General features: G+C 41.5%; 1 protein-coding gene across 29 annotated transcripts in view; it reads left to right on the forward strand.

Annotated features, from left to right (window-relative positions):
- The window catches only part of PTPRM (protein tyrosine phosphatase receptor type M), a 401,413-nt gene that overhangs the window by 355,703 nt on the left and 28,438 nt on the right, over positions 1–17,272 (forward strand). For all 29 annotated transcript variants that reach the window (XM_083450038.1, XM_083450022.1, XM_083450011.1 and 26 more), the window contains 2 exons: positions 152–188; positions 13,797–13,894. In XM_083450038.1, the coding sequence (XP_083306164.1) occupies positions 152–188; positions 13,797–13,894 (135 nt within the window). The remainder of the gene's footprint in view (positions 1–151; positions 189–13,796; positions 13,895–17,272) is intronic.

Here is a 17,272-nt window from a genome sequence, read left to right on the forward strand (position 1 = left end):
GCTACACCTGTCAGCTTTTTTCATATTCATAAGGTGAAACCTTTGCCCTTAGTAGGTTTCTTTGTGCGTATTTATGTTTATGCTTTTTGCCTTGTTCCTGTGACAGATTGCGCAAGATTCACACAAAATGCTTTTTAAAAATTTATTTCAGGGTTATCACAGGCCAAACCACTATATTGCTACACAAGGTAAGTTGATCCCACATTTATAAGTTTCTTGTATACATGTGTATTGCTCTTTTATGTGGGAAATGCACTTGTGAAAGTTTTCACTTTCTCTTATGTTGTAATAAACAACTAATACTATAGTCAGCGCACCTGATTTCTTCAGATTAGCTCTCTGATCCTATACCTAAATCTGGCACAATATACAGAGCAGCTTCACTCGGCTTCGTATGCTAAGACAACAGATGTTTTAAGTTTTATTCTTCAAAGAGAAGAACTTTTATTCTTGTATCTATGATTGGGAATTAGCCTTTGTGTGTGTGTGTGTGCTCTGATGAGCATATACAATATATTATTTGTGGCTACTGTTATACTATACTAAACAAAATGATAATTCTACTCTGAACATGAACTAGATGTATTGGTGCCCTAGGACTGTTGTTGAATTTTCAGGATCTAAATACTAAAATGAACTAACTAACTAAAGTAACCTAGAAAACATCACTTGCATGTTTTTCCCATTGTGGAAGTAATCTTTGGTGTAGATTGGGGAACTTCAGGTCTGGGGCATGAATGAAGTTCTGTAGGCCTCTCTTATCAGCCCCTGGGGTTCTCCCTAGACCATATGCCTCACCAGCCCTGCTGTGCACTCTCCTCGAGCGATTTTGCTTGGCTGGAATATCTCCTTGATTTGTGGTAATGGCTCTTTCTTGCCTGAATTGAGGATAAAGAGATGCGAGGACTATAGGGAATTCTGGCTGGCATGTAGCCCACTGTCAGAGGCGGCAGCCAGACCATGAGACGGGGAAGCATCCGCCTCAGGCAGCAAAAGTGCAAGAAGAGGCACTCTGCCCACCCCGCCCCACCACACTTCCGCTGTTGGGAAGGGAAGTGTTCCAGTGCGCAGCCTTGGCGCTCATCTTCCCCACCCCCAGACAGAGAAGCTGAGCAAGCGCTAATAATAATAATAATAATAATAATAATAATAATAATAATTTTCTTATTTATACCCCGTCCATCTGACTGGGCTTCCCCAGCCACTCTGGGCGGCTTCCAAAAAAATATTAAAATACTGTAATACATCAAACAGGGCTTTGATGAGTGCCTCAGCTCCCACTGAGTTTGACGGCAGCCGGGGTGTGTGCCAGCTTCGGAAGTGGGGCACAGCAGGAGGCAACAATTCCTGTTCTGCCTCAGGTGGCGAAATGGGATGGGCTGGCCCTGCCCACTGTACAAAAGTAGGAGCTGCAGCTATTACTCCACCAACTTCCACTTCTGTTCTCACCCACTTTTGCCAAATCCCAGCACCAGCTTGCGCATCTATCTCTTTCGCCATGAATAAATATAGCTCTTAGACTGGGGGGGGGGGGCCCTTGGTGTAATTTTTTCCTCTACCTTGAGAAAACTGATTCCTAACATGTTGGGAAATTCTCACTTTTTTTTACTGATATTTTGGATATGGTTGCTATTTTAATGTTTCCTTATACTTTGTTCAATGTGCAAAACCAACAGCTTGGCTCCATAGAACAACTTTCTTCTACCTACCACAGAAAAATGAAGGAAGGACAGGTTGTTTTCCAAAGGAAGCCTATGGCTTTGTTTTGGTTTCTAAAATTTAGATACTCATGTTGCCCCTTACAAAACAGCTCTATACTGCCACCTAGTGACAATTTATTTTCATTGCAAGTATTCCACCACAGGGTATTTAAAGTGATAGCCAACCCGGGGGGGGGGGGGGGTAGAGAGAGAGATGGTTCATGTTTAAACAAGGTTCTGCACTTTAATGCAGAGAAACCGGTAACAGATGAATGAATGAATTGTAGTCTCCTGTTTTGAGCCATATTTGCAAAGCATTATGCACTCTACCTGTGTGGCTTAGGGATGAGGTATAACTGGCCTGATAGAAGCCCGATAGACATGCCTGAATTGGAGAAAGATAAGAACATGAATGCCACCATCTTGCCTTTTCCTCCATTATCTCCAGACATAAATTGGTGACTGAGGGAATTAGTTGACTCCTACTCACTCATTTTGGGAGGAAACCTAAGGGTTGCATCCAACTAAATTAATTTCAGTAGACCCACTGAAATTAATGCACCCCAGTTAGTCATGCCCATCAATTTCAAGGAGTCAACTTTGAGTTGGACTAGCAATGGCTGCAACCCATACCTTTATTGAAAGCGAGAACATTTGACTAAAATATCTAAACAGACATTTGGGATATGTCCATTAAAATATTTCACAATCATTCTTTCAGTAACCTTTCTGATCCAACCCATTCCCATTTTCATGCATGTATTCCTTTGTACTATGCTCTTCAGGAAAAGGAAATCATTTGAGAAATTAGTTCAAATCCCTACAGAGTTGAGATTGCTATTTAATTGTCCTAGTGCTCTTCTTAAGCTCCATTCAACATATCAAGTGTTAATGAGCAAATATAATTGGATGCCACTAAATAGTGGCAAACATAATCGGTTTGCAATCGGCTACCAATCTGGCTTTTCAACAAAGCTGGAGGGTTGCCTAATCACTTGTGTTTTAGTTTTTTTTTTACTGTTTTGGAATCTTCCAAATGAACAAGATTTAGCTTTACAGGGTTTGGCTTAGCAATGAGCTTACCTTTTGTGTCTTTCAAATCAGGTTGATTAGGAAACTGGTGTGAGGAGGACATAAACTCTTTTACCTATTGTTGTATCAAGGGACCATTAAGCTATGTTTTAAGTGCAACATATTCTAAACCTGCAATTTGGGTTAGAAAATGAGCATCTACTTTTCTTCTATACAGTAGCTATAATAGGCTGAAATTGCCACTAATGAAGACTTCAGGTGATCTACAGTAATTAACAGAGACAGTCACAATAAGCTCCTGGGTCATACTTGTAATAAGAAAACTATTGACTTGATGTAATGGATCATGCATAAAGAACAGGCAGGCACAATTTTAAAAGGACTATTTGACATTTTCGAATTGAGAATATTTATTTAAAATCCCCTTTCAGCTAAAAGGTGGGCTGGTAGCTGTGTTTGATTCCACAGTGTAGGTCATCTTCCCCAAACTGATCCCCCCCCCCCAATAATTAGGTCTACACTGCCATCAGCCCCAGCCAGTATGGCCATGCTGAATGGGCCTGAAGGAGAGTTACAGTCCAAAACATCGGTAGAGCAGCAGGCTGGGGGGAATTGATGTAGACAGCGGAAGTAGACAGCTCTGTCGGTAAAGCATGAGACTCTTAATCTCAGGGTTGTGGGTTCAAGCCCCACATTGGGTGAAATATTCCTGCATAGATGATCCTCATGTTCTCTTCCAACTCTACAATTCTATGATTCTATGAATGTTTCCATGCTTTTATCATATAATTGTTGAAAAATTAAACAACATGCATAAATGCATGTTCTCTGAACTGGTCACTTGCTTACTACTAAGAAAAACTAAAACCTTTAAAGTGGCTTCATTTTTTAAACAAAAATTAAAAATGCAAGTGCTAATTAGATAGAAAATATCTGCAGAGTAAAAAGTAACTGGAGAACAGAGAGCCAAATGGCAAACCCCAGTATGTTCACAGAAGACTGAAATTATTGAAATGTCCAGCAGAAATGTGTACATTCCACAGAAAAACTCAATTTGTATGTATGCAATGTTTGTGCATACTCATAAAGTTGATTCCTGCGGTGCTTATCATATAACAAATTTGCCTGCATATCATACTTACTTGACATAAACAGTGTAACCAGTAAAAGTAATATTACAATTAGACATACAATTAGACACAGGAGCAGTAATTATATTTGATGTGCTTAAGGCTCGAGTTATTAAGGTATGGTTTAAATATATTAGGCCTAATAAAATATTTTAATTACTAATTCTAAATCAGCACCTGCAAACAGGCATTCTTATTCCTTCAGTTTGCCTCTAGCTGTAAACAAACCATTTACTTTCTCACTTATATTGTGAATATAATTTTCTTCCTCAATGCAACAAACTTATCATGCTTCAACCATGGGAAAATCCTTTTGTGTCAGCCTTATAAGCCCCTAAAGATAAGCATTTATAACACAAGTGTTTACACAGTTTTGACTGTAGTAGCATAAATAGCAAAATCGCAAAATACCAAGCAATCGGAATACAAATGGCACCTAGTGCATTTCCTGGCCCAGTTCAGATTGCCAGCTCTAACATTTACAACCTTATACATAATACATTCACTGTTCCCAAACAAGCCTATCCTGGCCTCTGTATCATTTCCAAATGCCCTCCTCAGAGTGCCCTTTCCATAGGAAGTGTGGAGGGTGGAAGCAATAGAAGGGGCCTTTTGGTGGTGGCACCTGTCGGTGGAATACATTCCCCAGGGAAGCTTGCCTGGCACCTTCTGCGCTAAGTGAAGGCATTCATTCATTTCACCTCCAGTCTTTTTAGTAAATGTTCTCCTTATTCTCCTGGAACAGAATATCTATGGGAAAGAAAATCCTGTTTTCTGTACATTCCTTTCTTCCTTGTTAATTAGATTCTACTTATGCTATGAAAATCACTGCTGTACCTAGTGTTGTAAGTGGTGCCCAGATCTTGCCTTCATCACAGTGGTAGAAGCTTATTGACTCTTTTTAAAAAAGTATCTGCCTCTCCTTCCATGTTCAATTGCTATTTAGATCAAGGCTTTGTAGAGATTACCTCTGCAGTTCCTAAATCTCATTTGAGCCCAAGTGTTTTCATTTAGTGCTTTTGGTGCAGATACATTTATCTAAGCAACACAATTAAAATGGTTCACTTCATTTACTTGGCACTGCAGCTGTATTGTAAAGCACAATTGATTAAAAAATTATAGACGTGTACAGTTCTTTTTGTGACTTGATTTCTGCTTGGATGAGGTGAAGACTGGAATCAGAGCTCCTTGCTATACGAGAAGAATGCAGTATCATTTAAATATTGTTTGGTTGGAATTTTCCTGATATTGGTTGGAAATAATTCTTGCTAAGCTAATAAGGATGTGTGATTTTATTGTGCACTACCTGGTTTATACCCTTAAATATGACAGAATATTTGCCGTTCCATGACTTTGGGACGTCATCAGTAAACAGTAGAAGTCAGGCTGATGTGAAGTATCAAGTGGATCAAAGCCCTTAAGAGTTAAATGAAAAGTTGTTGTTCATGTACAATTTCATTTTTCTTTTATGATATGTGGCACATCTCAAACCTGAAGAATTATTATTATTTTGGTTAACTTAATAGTCAGTATGTTTTTCTTTCATTTATTACCGCTCTAGTGTGCACAAAATTATCTTATAGGCTATCTTGTTTGGCAGCTGAAACTCATTCAAGATTAGTACAAGGCAAAGCTGTAATACAGGTCAAGCAATAGGAGCACTTAGACGCCTCTTTACACCAACCATTCCAGAGTCACTTCATTTTGCAGGACAGAGTATGTAAAAATATGTAAGAAAAGTACAAAGTGACCCGTTCTGATGTGGATGGAACTCGACAAGAGGAGGTGGAACTAAGAGTTAGGAACTGTTGTTACAAACTCAAATGGTTCCACAGATTTGGTGGATGTTATTCAACTGAATATATGGGCTTTTTTGTAAAAGATATTTTTGCCGTTTAGTTTCATTAAGAAATCACTTTAGAACTTTATTCTACTATTCTAGCTATTTTTTTATTTTATGTATCTCAGTTACTATATCAAGAATTTAAAATCCCAAATACTCTGAAAGAAAAATAATGTATACACAGTTCTTATGGGTAATTAGCCAATCAGATCACTGGGCTGGCAGAAAATTAGTAATCCTGTAATTTTGCATTTAAATTGAGCCACATGCTGTGGCAACTCTCCTTAGAGATTTGTCTATTAACGGTTGTGGTGCTCCATAAGGTTACATTAAGGAGAACAGCATTCCTAAACTTTTAATTAAATTACTCAGATTCTGTTATTTTGGTTACTGTCTCAACTATGTTTGTGTTCTAACAAAGTCAAATGACATTTGAAATTTGGCTGCTCCTTTGTTTTCTTAGCATTGGATTGATGCAAAGCTTTATGTTGGTATCATAAGCTTTCCTAACTTTTGACAGTGCTGATATCATCTCAGAACAAAGTATTGTACCAGTGATTATTAATCCCTGCCAAAGTCAGTGGTCACATCCACATCATATATTAAAATCATATTAGGTGGTTTTCAACTAAGTTTTACGCAGAGTGGATCCATTAAAGTTATTAGACCTAATTTAGAAATGGCATGGTGCAACTGCAGCAGTACAACCGGGTGCCTTTATCTGCCCCATCAGCAACACAACTTGTCTCTCCCACTTTGGTCTCTACAGCCGCAGCAGGTTCTGCAAGAATCCAACAGCTTGACTTCACTCCCAAAGGCACACTCCTCCATTGTCTCCCAGAAAAGATGGGTGCCAACAATTTAGTAATGTTCATTAATTTCAGTGCCTGGCAACTATAGTTTACCCCTCCCAGGGAGCTAAAGTTCCGAGCACCCTTAACAAACTACAGTTTCCATGATTCTTTAAGGGAAGCTATGTGCTTTGAATGGATGGTGTGGATGTGACTGTTTCCACTTGTAGGGGCCATCCACACATCTGTTTGTCCCGTGATTTCAAGTCCTGAATCTGAGAGGGGTTTTGTTGTTTGTTTGTTTTTTGTCCTGCCACTTTCCCTGGGAAAACCCAGTCTACTGCTTAATCAGAACAAATGTCAATCCGCAGGAACCTCTCAAGGACTTCCTGCTATCTAACTCTGGATTGTTCTTCCATATCTCAAGCTCTCTACTATCCCTCTTTTCCTTCAGATTTTTCAGTTCTTTCTCATACCTACAGGACACATTTTTCTCCTGGTCCATTTCTTCAATATATTTCTATCTCTCATCTCTTTTGTATGGACAGAAAGATTGAGAGCTACAAACAAAAGTGTGTGTGTGTGAGAGAGAGAGAGAGAGAGAGAGAGAATTTATTTTCCCGAGGTGTTGCCAATGTTCTCCTTGAGCATTCCAGAGACCAACTGGAAACATGTAAAGATGCTTATCTAGATGAACCTTAGAAAAGAAAAGTCATCGGAAACCTTTTCTCCAGAAAAATTACCTCTTGAATTGCAACTAACAAGGGTTACATTATGGGGGAATTTAAGCCAAAGCCCAACTCCGCATACTCTAGTAAAACCTGGTAAGAAAAGAACCACTGTTTGCAAGGGAAGTCAAAATTAGGGAGGTAATTGTGCTGATTGGTTTAGGGAAATTATTATCTTTGTAAAATACTAAAGCTTGACTTCTTTTGAGATACTGAAATGTTTATTTTAATCACCTACTACAGCAATTAATCAGTTAAATGTAACAAGGTAAATTTGCTGAAAATATATTAAGTCGACAGCTCTAACTATTACAAAGTATGGCATATGTGGGGCATTAAATTCACTTAATAATTACTGGGGATTGTGCAGTTTGAATAAATACTTACCCATTTCTTACTAGCTTCTCCTTGTTTTTAGTAGCGTCGCAGTAGCAAAAGAGAGACTATTTTATATCATTTCCTCATGGTAGAGAGTATTTATAGCAGCCATTATATTATATTGCTAGTAGATTATGTCATTGGATTCATAGCAAGAAAATGCTGAACTTTCCCGTAAGGGGAATGAGAATAAGCTGAACCACACAAAGCCCTGCTGCAAAGCAGGTTCTGTTTATTTTTGAGGTGGTTACTTGCACAGACTCTTGGTACATGCGCCTTGAAATTAATCAGGGCTGCACAGCAGCAGTTCTTAGTGGACTGTGCTCTGTGTCAACCTCTGTAAACTTGGCTCCTATAGTGATTACAGTGTCGCTTCCTACCCCAAATCTCTGAAATCGAATTGTTCAGCTCCTGATGACAATAAATCCTGTGCCCCTACCTGCCCTTTAATGCTTTTCAATTCTGTGTGGAGACATGACAGAGTAATAATTTATTCAGATGTCAGAAAATAATTTGAAAAGTGTCAAGTAGAAAAGAAAAATAGGATAGAAGAGAATTACTTTCAAAGACATGCAGCTAGCCTCTTTCCCTCCCACCAATGTCCTGAGTCCAGAATAATTTTGGTGGCTCTCTGGCATATAAGAAAGCAGGTAAAATGGATAGATAACAAATTCTCTATTAAATTCCTACTCCCTGGGGTTATTTTAATTACCATTGTCTTGCTATAGCAGGTAGAACGGAAGCAGGGACACAGCTGACATTCCAAAGGAGAGCATTTCTCTCATCACTCATTCCTAGAGGATTGTGGTACAAACCTCACATCTGCAAGGCTAAAAAAGTGATTTTGGGGGTGTGGGGGAAATGATGGATTATCTTGGAGGAAAGGTTTGATCCAGTTCCTTCCAAAACAATTCGGATTCCTAGTCTTATAAAATTATTTTTCATCTTTTACATTCTTCTACCACCATGCTAATGGTAGGACATATTTCCTGGCATGATCTATGATTTGCATACCCCAAACAAATACATCTACACGAAGGTAAAGGTAAAGGTACCCCTGCCCGTACGGGCCAGTCTTGACAGACTCTAGGGTTGTGCGCTCATCTCACTCTACAGGCCGGGAGCCAGCGCTGTCCGCAGACACTTCCGGGTCACGTGGCCAGCATGACAAGCTGCATCTGGCGAGCCAGCACAGCACACGGAAACGCCGTTTACCTTCCCACTAGTAAGCGGTCCCTATTTATCTACTTGCACCCGGGGGTGCTTTCGAACTGCTAGGTTGGCAGGCGCTGGGACCGAACAACGGGAGCACACCCTGCCGCGGGGATTTGAACCGCCGACCATGCGATCGGCAAGTCCTAGGCGCTGAGGTTACCATCATACACAAAGTACCATCTGCACGAAGGTACTATTCACTAAAGATTAATACTACTATCTAGCACCCAGTCATGCAGGTTTAGTTCCTACTGATTTTAAAAGGGACATAGCATGCATAACTTACATATAACAACCCAAGATTACAGAATACTATAAAATGCACAGGAAACAGCAAATGAGCTGTTTAGGTGGTGGTGCGTTTCATTTTGCCATTGTCTACATCACTACAGAATTATTTTACCCCATTTCTACTACTCTAGTGTAGGCATCCCCAACCTTCGGCCCTCCAGGTGTTTTGGACTACAATTCCCATCATCCCTGACCACTGGTCCTGTTAGCTAGGGATCATGGGAGTTGCAGGCCAAAACATCTGGAGGGCCACAGGTTGGGGATGCCTGCTCTAGTGTTTACTACTTCATTAGATATAATGTGGTAATATGGGCTCAACGGTTTGGGATGGGAAAGTGGCATTGGGTTCCATGAAGGCCTTTCTCCTTTCTGGATAGCCCTCAGCCATGCACACATTGCCCATTATGCAGGATAGGAGATTCATAACGACCTGCCATCCCTCTTAACCTTCCCTGAGTCCCTTCCTGCTCTTTGGGCTTAGAGCCCCTGACTTCATCCACATGAAGTCATTCTCACACACGACAGGACAAAGTCTCCTGTTTTCAAGAAGCATAATCCTCCTGGGTAGTGATGGTGGGTGGATCCCTCTTCTCCCGTTTCTCCTTGGGGTGGATCAGAATGTGTCAAAGAACTCCCCCACCCCAGTAATCAGATATTCAAAGTGGTTTCAAGTGGACCCTTTCCAAGCCTCTTGTGAGTCTCCCCCATAACCCACAACTCCTCAAGCCTCCAGACCACTATCATACCTGGAATATACATCTGATTGGCCACTGTGAGAACAGGATGCTGGACTAGATGAGCCATTGGCCTCATTCAGTAGGTTCTTCTTACATTCTAAAGAATCTGTCAGGAGCTGTTTTCAGGATCTGAGGTGTCATGAATATACGAATGACGCCCAACTCTACCTCTCTGTTCCATCTGAATCAGGACAATTGGTTAAGGCAGAGGTTTTCAAGCTTTTTGAGTCCACGGCTCCCTTGACCAACTGCATTCTTTCTGCAGCACCCCGTGTGGCTCAGGAGCCCAGTTATGCCACCCCTTGCCTGCAGAGCTGGCAGCCTCTCGCCCTTTTTCGAACACATTCCCTTGTGTAGTGTTCCCTCAGCCTCCCCTCCTCTCCCCTCTCCTTGTGAGTCCTTCGGGCAGCTGCTGCGGCAACAAACAACTGTGCAAGTCTTTGGAAGGCAGAGACGTGAGAGGGCATAAGGAGAGGGAGGGAAGGAAAAAGAGAGAGAGGCCAGTGTTGCCCACGCTACCCTTGACTATCATTCAAAGCACCCCAGGGTGCCATGGAACACTGGTTGAAAACCACTGGGTTAAGGTGTTAGACCAGTACCTAGAGGTGATGATGGACTGAAATGGACCAATAAATTGAAGCTGAATCCTAAAAAGACAGGAATGTTTGGTGTCCCAAGTTCTTGAGTCTGGGAGGTGGGGAGACAGCCTGTCATAGATGGTGTTGCATTCCTCTGGAAGAAGCAGGTCCACAGCCTGGGGGTTCTCCTGAGTTCAGCCTTATCACTGGAGACTAGTAGTGCCTTTTTCCAGCTCTGGCTGGTTCACCAGTTACAGCCTCTTTTGAACAGAAACAACTTGGCCACAGTACTCAATGCTCCAGACTGGATTATTGCAATGTGCTCTACATGGGGCTGCCCTTGAATATGATTCGGAAAAGTCAGCTGGTCCAAAATGCAGCAGCCAGATTACTGGCTGGAGTTCACTTCAGAACTCATATAACCCATGTTTCAAAACAGCTGGTCTGCTTGCGACATCATGTCTAGGCCCAGTTCAAGCTGCTTATACTAGTGTTGAAAATCCTAAGCAACTCGGGCCCCAAATATCTGAAAGACCACTTCTTTCCCTGCAGATCCTCTTGGGTGTTGCAATCAGTGGAGAGGGCTCTCTTGGTAGTTCCACATTCCTCATAGGTTCAGGGGTTGGTGAGCTGGGAAAGGATATTCCCTGTGCCAGCCCAAAAGTTGAGGAATTTCCTCCCCACATTTGGCAGCTTCATGGTACAGCTTTCATTGTATGCTGAACCTACACCTCTTTACCCTGACAATTGAGATCTATCTAGTTGTGATTGTAGTTTCTTTTAAATTTATAGTGCTGTATTTATATTTCTGTAACATAACCTGGGCCCTTCTGGTGAGGGACTGGTGGTGGTGGTAGTAGTAAATACAAATACAGTGGTGCCTCGCAAGACGAAAAGAATCCGTTCCGTGAGTCTCTTCGTCTAGCGGTTTTTTCGTCTTGCGAAGCAACCCTATTAGCGGCTTAGCGCTATTAGCGGTTTAGCGGCTATTAGCGGCTATTAAAGGCTTAAGGGATTAGCGGATTAGCTGCTAAAAGGCTATTAGCAGCTTAGTGCCTTAGAAAAAGGGGGTGGGGAGCGGAACACCCCCCCCCCCAGGAATCGCAAGACATTTTCGTCTTGCGAAGCAAGCCCATAGCAAATTCGTCCTGCGAAGCACCTCCAAAACGGAAAACCCTTTCGTCTAGCGGGTTTTCCGTCTTGCGAGGCATTTGTCTTGCGGGGCACCACTGTAGATGGTTCTGCTCAAGTGCCAAACATAAGATTCTGTTTTGACTGCAGAGGGCTGTAAGCAACTACTTTTGCAGCCACAGTTAAAGCAGATATTTGAGATTGGACAGCTTCCCCTTATAAATAATAACTCCATACAATGCACCTGCTCTGAGCCCTGCAGGCCAATGATATTGATCTTGCAAGAATGATTGCCTAATTTTAATTGCCTTTGTCATTTTTGCGTAGGACACTCACACAAGACAAGGCTGGAGATGCAAGATGAAAACATTAAAGCTAAATGTTTTCAAATGTCAATGAAAAATACATTTTAACAGATTACTGTTGGATATGTGGGTGTGGGTTTCTTCAGTTTAATAGTATCCTTTAATGTGTTTCTCCTGAGATGAGTGGGCACATGAGCTTTCAGGTGCAATTAGTGTTGTGGTATGTCATTTGCAGCTATTGTTTTAGAAAAAACATTCTTATTTCAAGGGTGATTACTGTTGCCCTTTTTTTATCAGCTGTCGGCAACTCTGATGTTAAAATTTTAAAGGTATTGCAATATTTCAAGCAAGTCCTCAAATGAATAGACTAGTAAAATTCTAAATAAGTAACTAAAAAGTATTGTGAAGAGGATCAGTAACTGGTTGTTTGTAGATGCAAGATTTTAGTAATTGATGGTGTTTTATATCTGCTTATTATGTCTGTCTCCAATAGACTCTCAGACAAAGTGACATAGCAGGGTAAAAAAAAAAATTGCAGGAGCAAAAGTGTTAGAAGAAGGAGTACCTGGGTAGGACTACACCCTCCCCAAAGGCCCAGTCAATACTTGGGATTCATTGTGGATCCAGCGTTTATCCTGGATTCCCATAGAGCACTCCAGAAACAACAGACATAGGCTATTCTAGAGCCTAGGCAGATACTTTAGGGGTGGGGGTGGTCCCGGTCTTCCCCCTCCCCCGGGCTCATTTCTTTCGTTATGTTCTAAAATGAAGATAGTTGTCAGGCCTGGCATTTAAGCAATGTTCTCTCCTGCTGTCAAAGAAAAAAAAAACTGTCTCCAAAAACCTGCCTCATTTCAGAAGGAGCGATTTGAGAATTAGACTAATTAGAGCAATAGTGCAAACTAAGAGAAATGTTTAAAGTGAGAAAGGCCAATATCGTCCACTGAAACATTACTCATGCCAAAAGCATAAAATGCAGCAGCAGAGCTCTCCTGGTGGTGCGCTACTATTTATTTCTTTCAACAATTTATATATACAGTGGTGCCCCGCAAGACGAATGCCTCGCAAGACGGAAAATCCGCAAGACGAAAGGGTTTTCCGTCTGCAGAGGTGCTTCGCAAGACGAATTTCCCTATGGGCTTGCTTCGCAAGACCAAAATTGACGAAAAATTTTGAGGTTTTTTTTTTGCTCCAAAACCCCTTTTTCTGAATCGCTAAGCTGCTAAAAGCATTTTAGTAGCAAAACCGCTAATCCCTTAAGCCTTAAAAAGCCGTTTTTAGCCCTTAAAGTGCCAATAGCGCTAATAACGCTAATCTGTCAATGGGCTTGCTTCGCAAGACGAAAAAACCGCAAGATGAAAAGACTCGCGGAACGGATTCTTTTCGTCTTGCGAGGCACCACTGTACTGTACTTCCTGACACAGTAGTCTCTAAGGAGTGCTCGCCAGGACGGGGGGTGGGGTGGGGTGGGGCAGGCCTGGGTTGGCCGCAGCCCCTCCTGGCAAGCAGCAGAAGTGCCCCACTACTGCTGATGCTGCTCTGCCTGCACTATTTTTTTCAAACTCTCAGCCCTAGTAGTTAGTTAACAGTGCATCTTAAACATTCCTATTAGAAATAAACATATTGATTACAGTGACACTTTCCCTCAGGTATGTTTGTGTATAGGATTGCGACCTCCTGTTAAAAAAAACAACCAACAACTTTCTTTCATTTTAAGAGGGGGGGAACACTTAATTGCAAATTAGTTTGAAAGAAACTGAAACCTCCATTGAGCCTTTAACAAGCTAAATTAATGAGCCTACAGAAGATCTCTGCCTCACCTCTTAACGCACTTGAGAGCTGTCAAGTTTTTAATATTGCCTATAACATTATCAGTGTGTATTCCTCCAATCCTGTTATGTGCTGAGAATAACCTGTGGATTGATTTGTGCTTTCAGGACCAATGCAAGAGACAATATATGACTTCTGGAGAATGGTCTGGCATGAAAATACAGCAAGCATAGTCATGGTGACAAATCTCGTGGAAGTGGGAAGGGTAAGAAAGTTTGGAAAATTGTCTATATTTATGCATGCCGTGGGGATTTCTCTGTTTTGAATTTAACAGCCTTGCTGCTAACGTTCTACTTAAGTTGTGAGTTGGCCACTCCAGTCTCAAACACAATGGACTTTTGTGTTTTAGAGCAGGAGTTGGCAACGTGCGGCCCATGGGCCAAATACGGCCCACAAAGACCGTTTTTTCGGCCCACAAACCACCCCTGAACCAAGCCGCCTGCTCGGCGAGTCCCCCGTGCGCTGTGCTAAACTGGCGCAGCGCGGGGATTTGCCGAGCAACGCCGGAAATTGTTTCTGTGCATGCGCAGATACTGGAAATCACATCTGCACATGTCCAGACACCGAAAATTGCTTCTGCGCATGCACAATTTTTGGCACCTGGGCACGCGCAGAAGCAACTTCCAGTGATGCAGACAGGCGCAGATGCAATTTCTGGCATCACGCTGTGCCAATCCAGCCCACGGACAATCTCCGTGGGAGTGATCCAGCCCATGGTCAGTAAACCTTGCCAACCCCTGTTTTAGAGCAAGCACGGTGAAGTGGCTCAGGTAGCGAGGTTCAGATTCCTCTATTCAAATCCTCACCCAGGGCCAAACTATATGTGATGGGAGATCTGTGGCTGGATCTCCAGATACCTCCACCCGCCCTATAAAAAGAGCTGGAGCGGGTTTTGAATCGGGGGATAATTCACCCCTGTCCCCCTGCTTCTGACACTTTCCATCACATGCTCAAGATGCCCCTCTTTACCCATGGTCTTTGACACCTGAGAGAGAGAGATTTAGAAAACTTATACTTTCAAAAATTATATACTGTACTGTCTTTTAGGACAAAATAGTAGCCATTTGGCGAACTTCACATACTTGTCGTAAAAACAGACGTGTGTGCATGTGTGTGCGCGCACACACACACCCAGAGCTCCTCAGGAAGAATGGGATAGAAACATAATAAACAAAACAAAACCTCAACAATCTATTTCTCCAGGAAATTTTCTTACTTATATTAGCCAACCACAGATTTCCTCAGAAATTTGGATGGCTGCAGAAAATTGCACCCAGGTTTCCTTCAACTTCTAAAACACAGAGACAAAATACAAGGGAACCCTCCCTAATACACTTCAGATATAAAAGAATTTATTTCTTCTCCTATGATTCCAAAAGTACTACAGTGTATTTCACTGAATGAGGATAGAAGGCCATTTTGGGGCTTTCTGCCTAGTAATTAATTTTTGCAGGGAATAACTACTTTCTGCAGTGACCAGATTGCCTGGCCTTTCCTCAGTGAAGCTGTGCTTTTCGTTTCCATAGAAATAATAAGGATAAGCAATCCAAATTTCTAAGTTCCCAAGCAATAAGTATCTTAGGTCATGTACACTTTTATTTTCAAAAGATAGTAACAGAAGTTAGCTTTTCATTTTAAATGGTCAACAAGAGTTGTTGGGTTTCTTATTTATTTCACTGTATCATTAGCATTGATGCAGGTCAGGGTGTTTAAAACAGCCTAGGGAGTACACTGTTCAGTTTCCTAGTGAAAATATCAAACTTCATCAACTATGTTGTCAACACCTCCAGGAACAGTGCATTTATTAGCTGCTGAAAAAAATGGGAAATTGTAGATATACTTCAGTGTAGCTAAAGCAGTTATGATGCATGTTTTTAATTTCCTGCCAAAACAGTAGTTTATAATTTCCCCCCTGAAAAATAGACATGTGGACTATAAATGATCAATTAATTTTTCAGTAATATGAGTAAATGTGTCATTTCCAGCTTCCTTTATTGTAAATTCAATTTTCATTCTGTGTTTAGAAAGGGGATTTTTGTTCATGGTTTATTGTGAGTTTAAATCCTAGTGCCTAGACATCTAAAGTGCCTGAGCCTGATCACAAATCAGGGAACAGGACCACTTTTGGATGAGAAAGCAGCACGATTTGTGAGTATAATTAGGTGCTGTTATGAGAGCACAAAGATGCAACCAGTTGGACTGGCTTAAAAGGTCAGATTGAGGCCATTTAGGAACCAAAGGAGTTTGAGACTTGGTGGATCAATAAATCAGCTTTGCCACTTGCATTCAAGCTGAAGCAAAAAGTTACAACTTATTTATTGATATGAAACTTTCCAGTATATTGTTGTGAGCAGAGAGTTTGACTTGATGGCCTGCAATATTCCTTCTAAGTTCATGATTCTCTGACTGTAAAACTGGAATCTGGACAAGAGGATGGCAAGCTTCATGGTGCTGGTATACAGTTCCGTGGGGCTGGGTTATATTTTCTAATGTTCTTGGTGTATCATTGCTGCAGCGTCTGAATTTTTTAAAAGTATTATTAAAATTTTAGTTGGCCTACGAAGACATAGGGTGATGGGTGAAAATTATCCTATTTCCACCACACCACCTCTCTGGAGAGTGGACACCTATTGCAAAGTAGTTTTCTGGTTTCTTCTCTGAGTACCTAATTCATGGTTCACCATAGCACTGCAGAACTCATTTTATTATTTATATATCCTCATTACTCCCTACCATTCAAGTTAACCACATGACATCAGTCTGTTTCTTTAAATGAGGACTACTGTATTTTTCCTAGTCCTGAACAAAATGGATTTATCAATCGCCTGACAGCTTAAATACTTAACTCTTCCTTCCCTGTATCTCATGATATAAATTAGCATTAGTCCTGGTCTACATTTAATTTCCAGAGGGTTCCAGTTTTTCCTATCTTTGACCAAGGAATGTTCTTGCAGGAAGCATAAGTTGAAAAATCATCTTAACCACAACTTCCCCAAATCTCTTAATATCACTGACTCATGGGGTATCTGTATTCCCTTGCAATCTCCAGAATCATTGCAGAGCTTCTAAGAGAGATCTGTGCTTGCCAGATGGTTTGCCATAGGATCTGCTCAACCCAGGCCCATCATTGGCAGGGCCTACCAGAGCCGACACTTGGGCTGCACATCAGTAGCTCTGCTGCAGCCACTAGCATCCCACTCCACCTTGCACTGAAGGGCTCACTCACCTGGGAGCTTATACAGCAACTAGACCATTACAGCACTGCCAATGGGTAAGCCTGTAATGAGGAGGCTGGTAGCTGCAGGAACATTGCCATCAGGGCACAGCAGCTTGCTCAGGGTCCTCCAAAATCTAGAGCTGCACCAGAGTACTCCTTAATAACTGCAAAACATTCACATTTTCTGACTTGGTCTAAACTTTCCAATGCAATGAACAAAAGAAACTTGTAGATAGATCCTGCAACCAGGATAAACTGTCCTGTTTGTAGATCCAATGTCATATATCGTAAACCAATGCAATCTCTCATATTTTGCATTAAGTATAACCATCTTGCTTAGCGAGTGTGAATAATGGCCAGCCTCTT

Source organism: Podarcis tiliguerta (genome assembly GCF_965153285.1).
Source record: "Podarcis tiliguerta genome assembly, chromosome: 7".
In the NCBI taxonomy this organism is placed as follows: domain Eukaryota; kingdom Metazoa; phylum Chordata; class Lepidosauria; order Squamata; family Lacertidae; genus Podarcis; species Podarcis tiliguerta.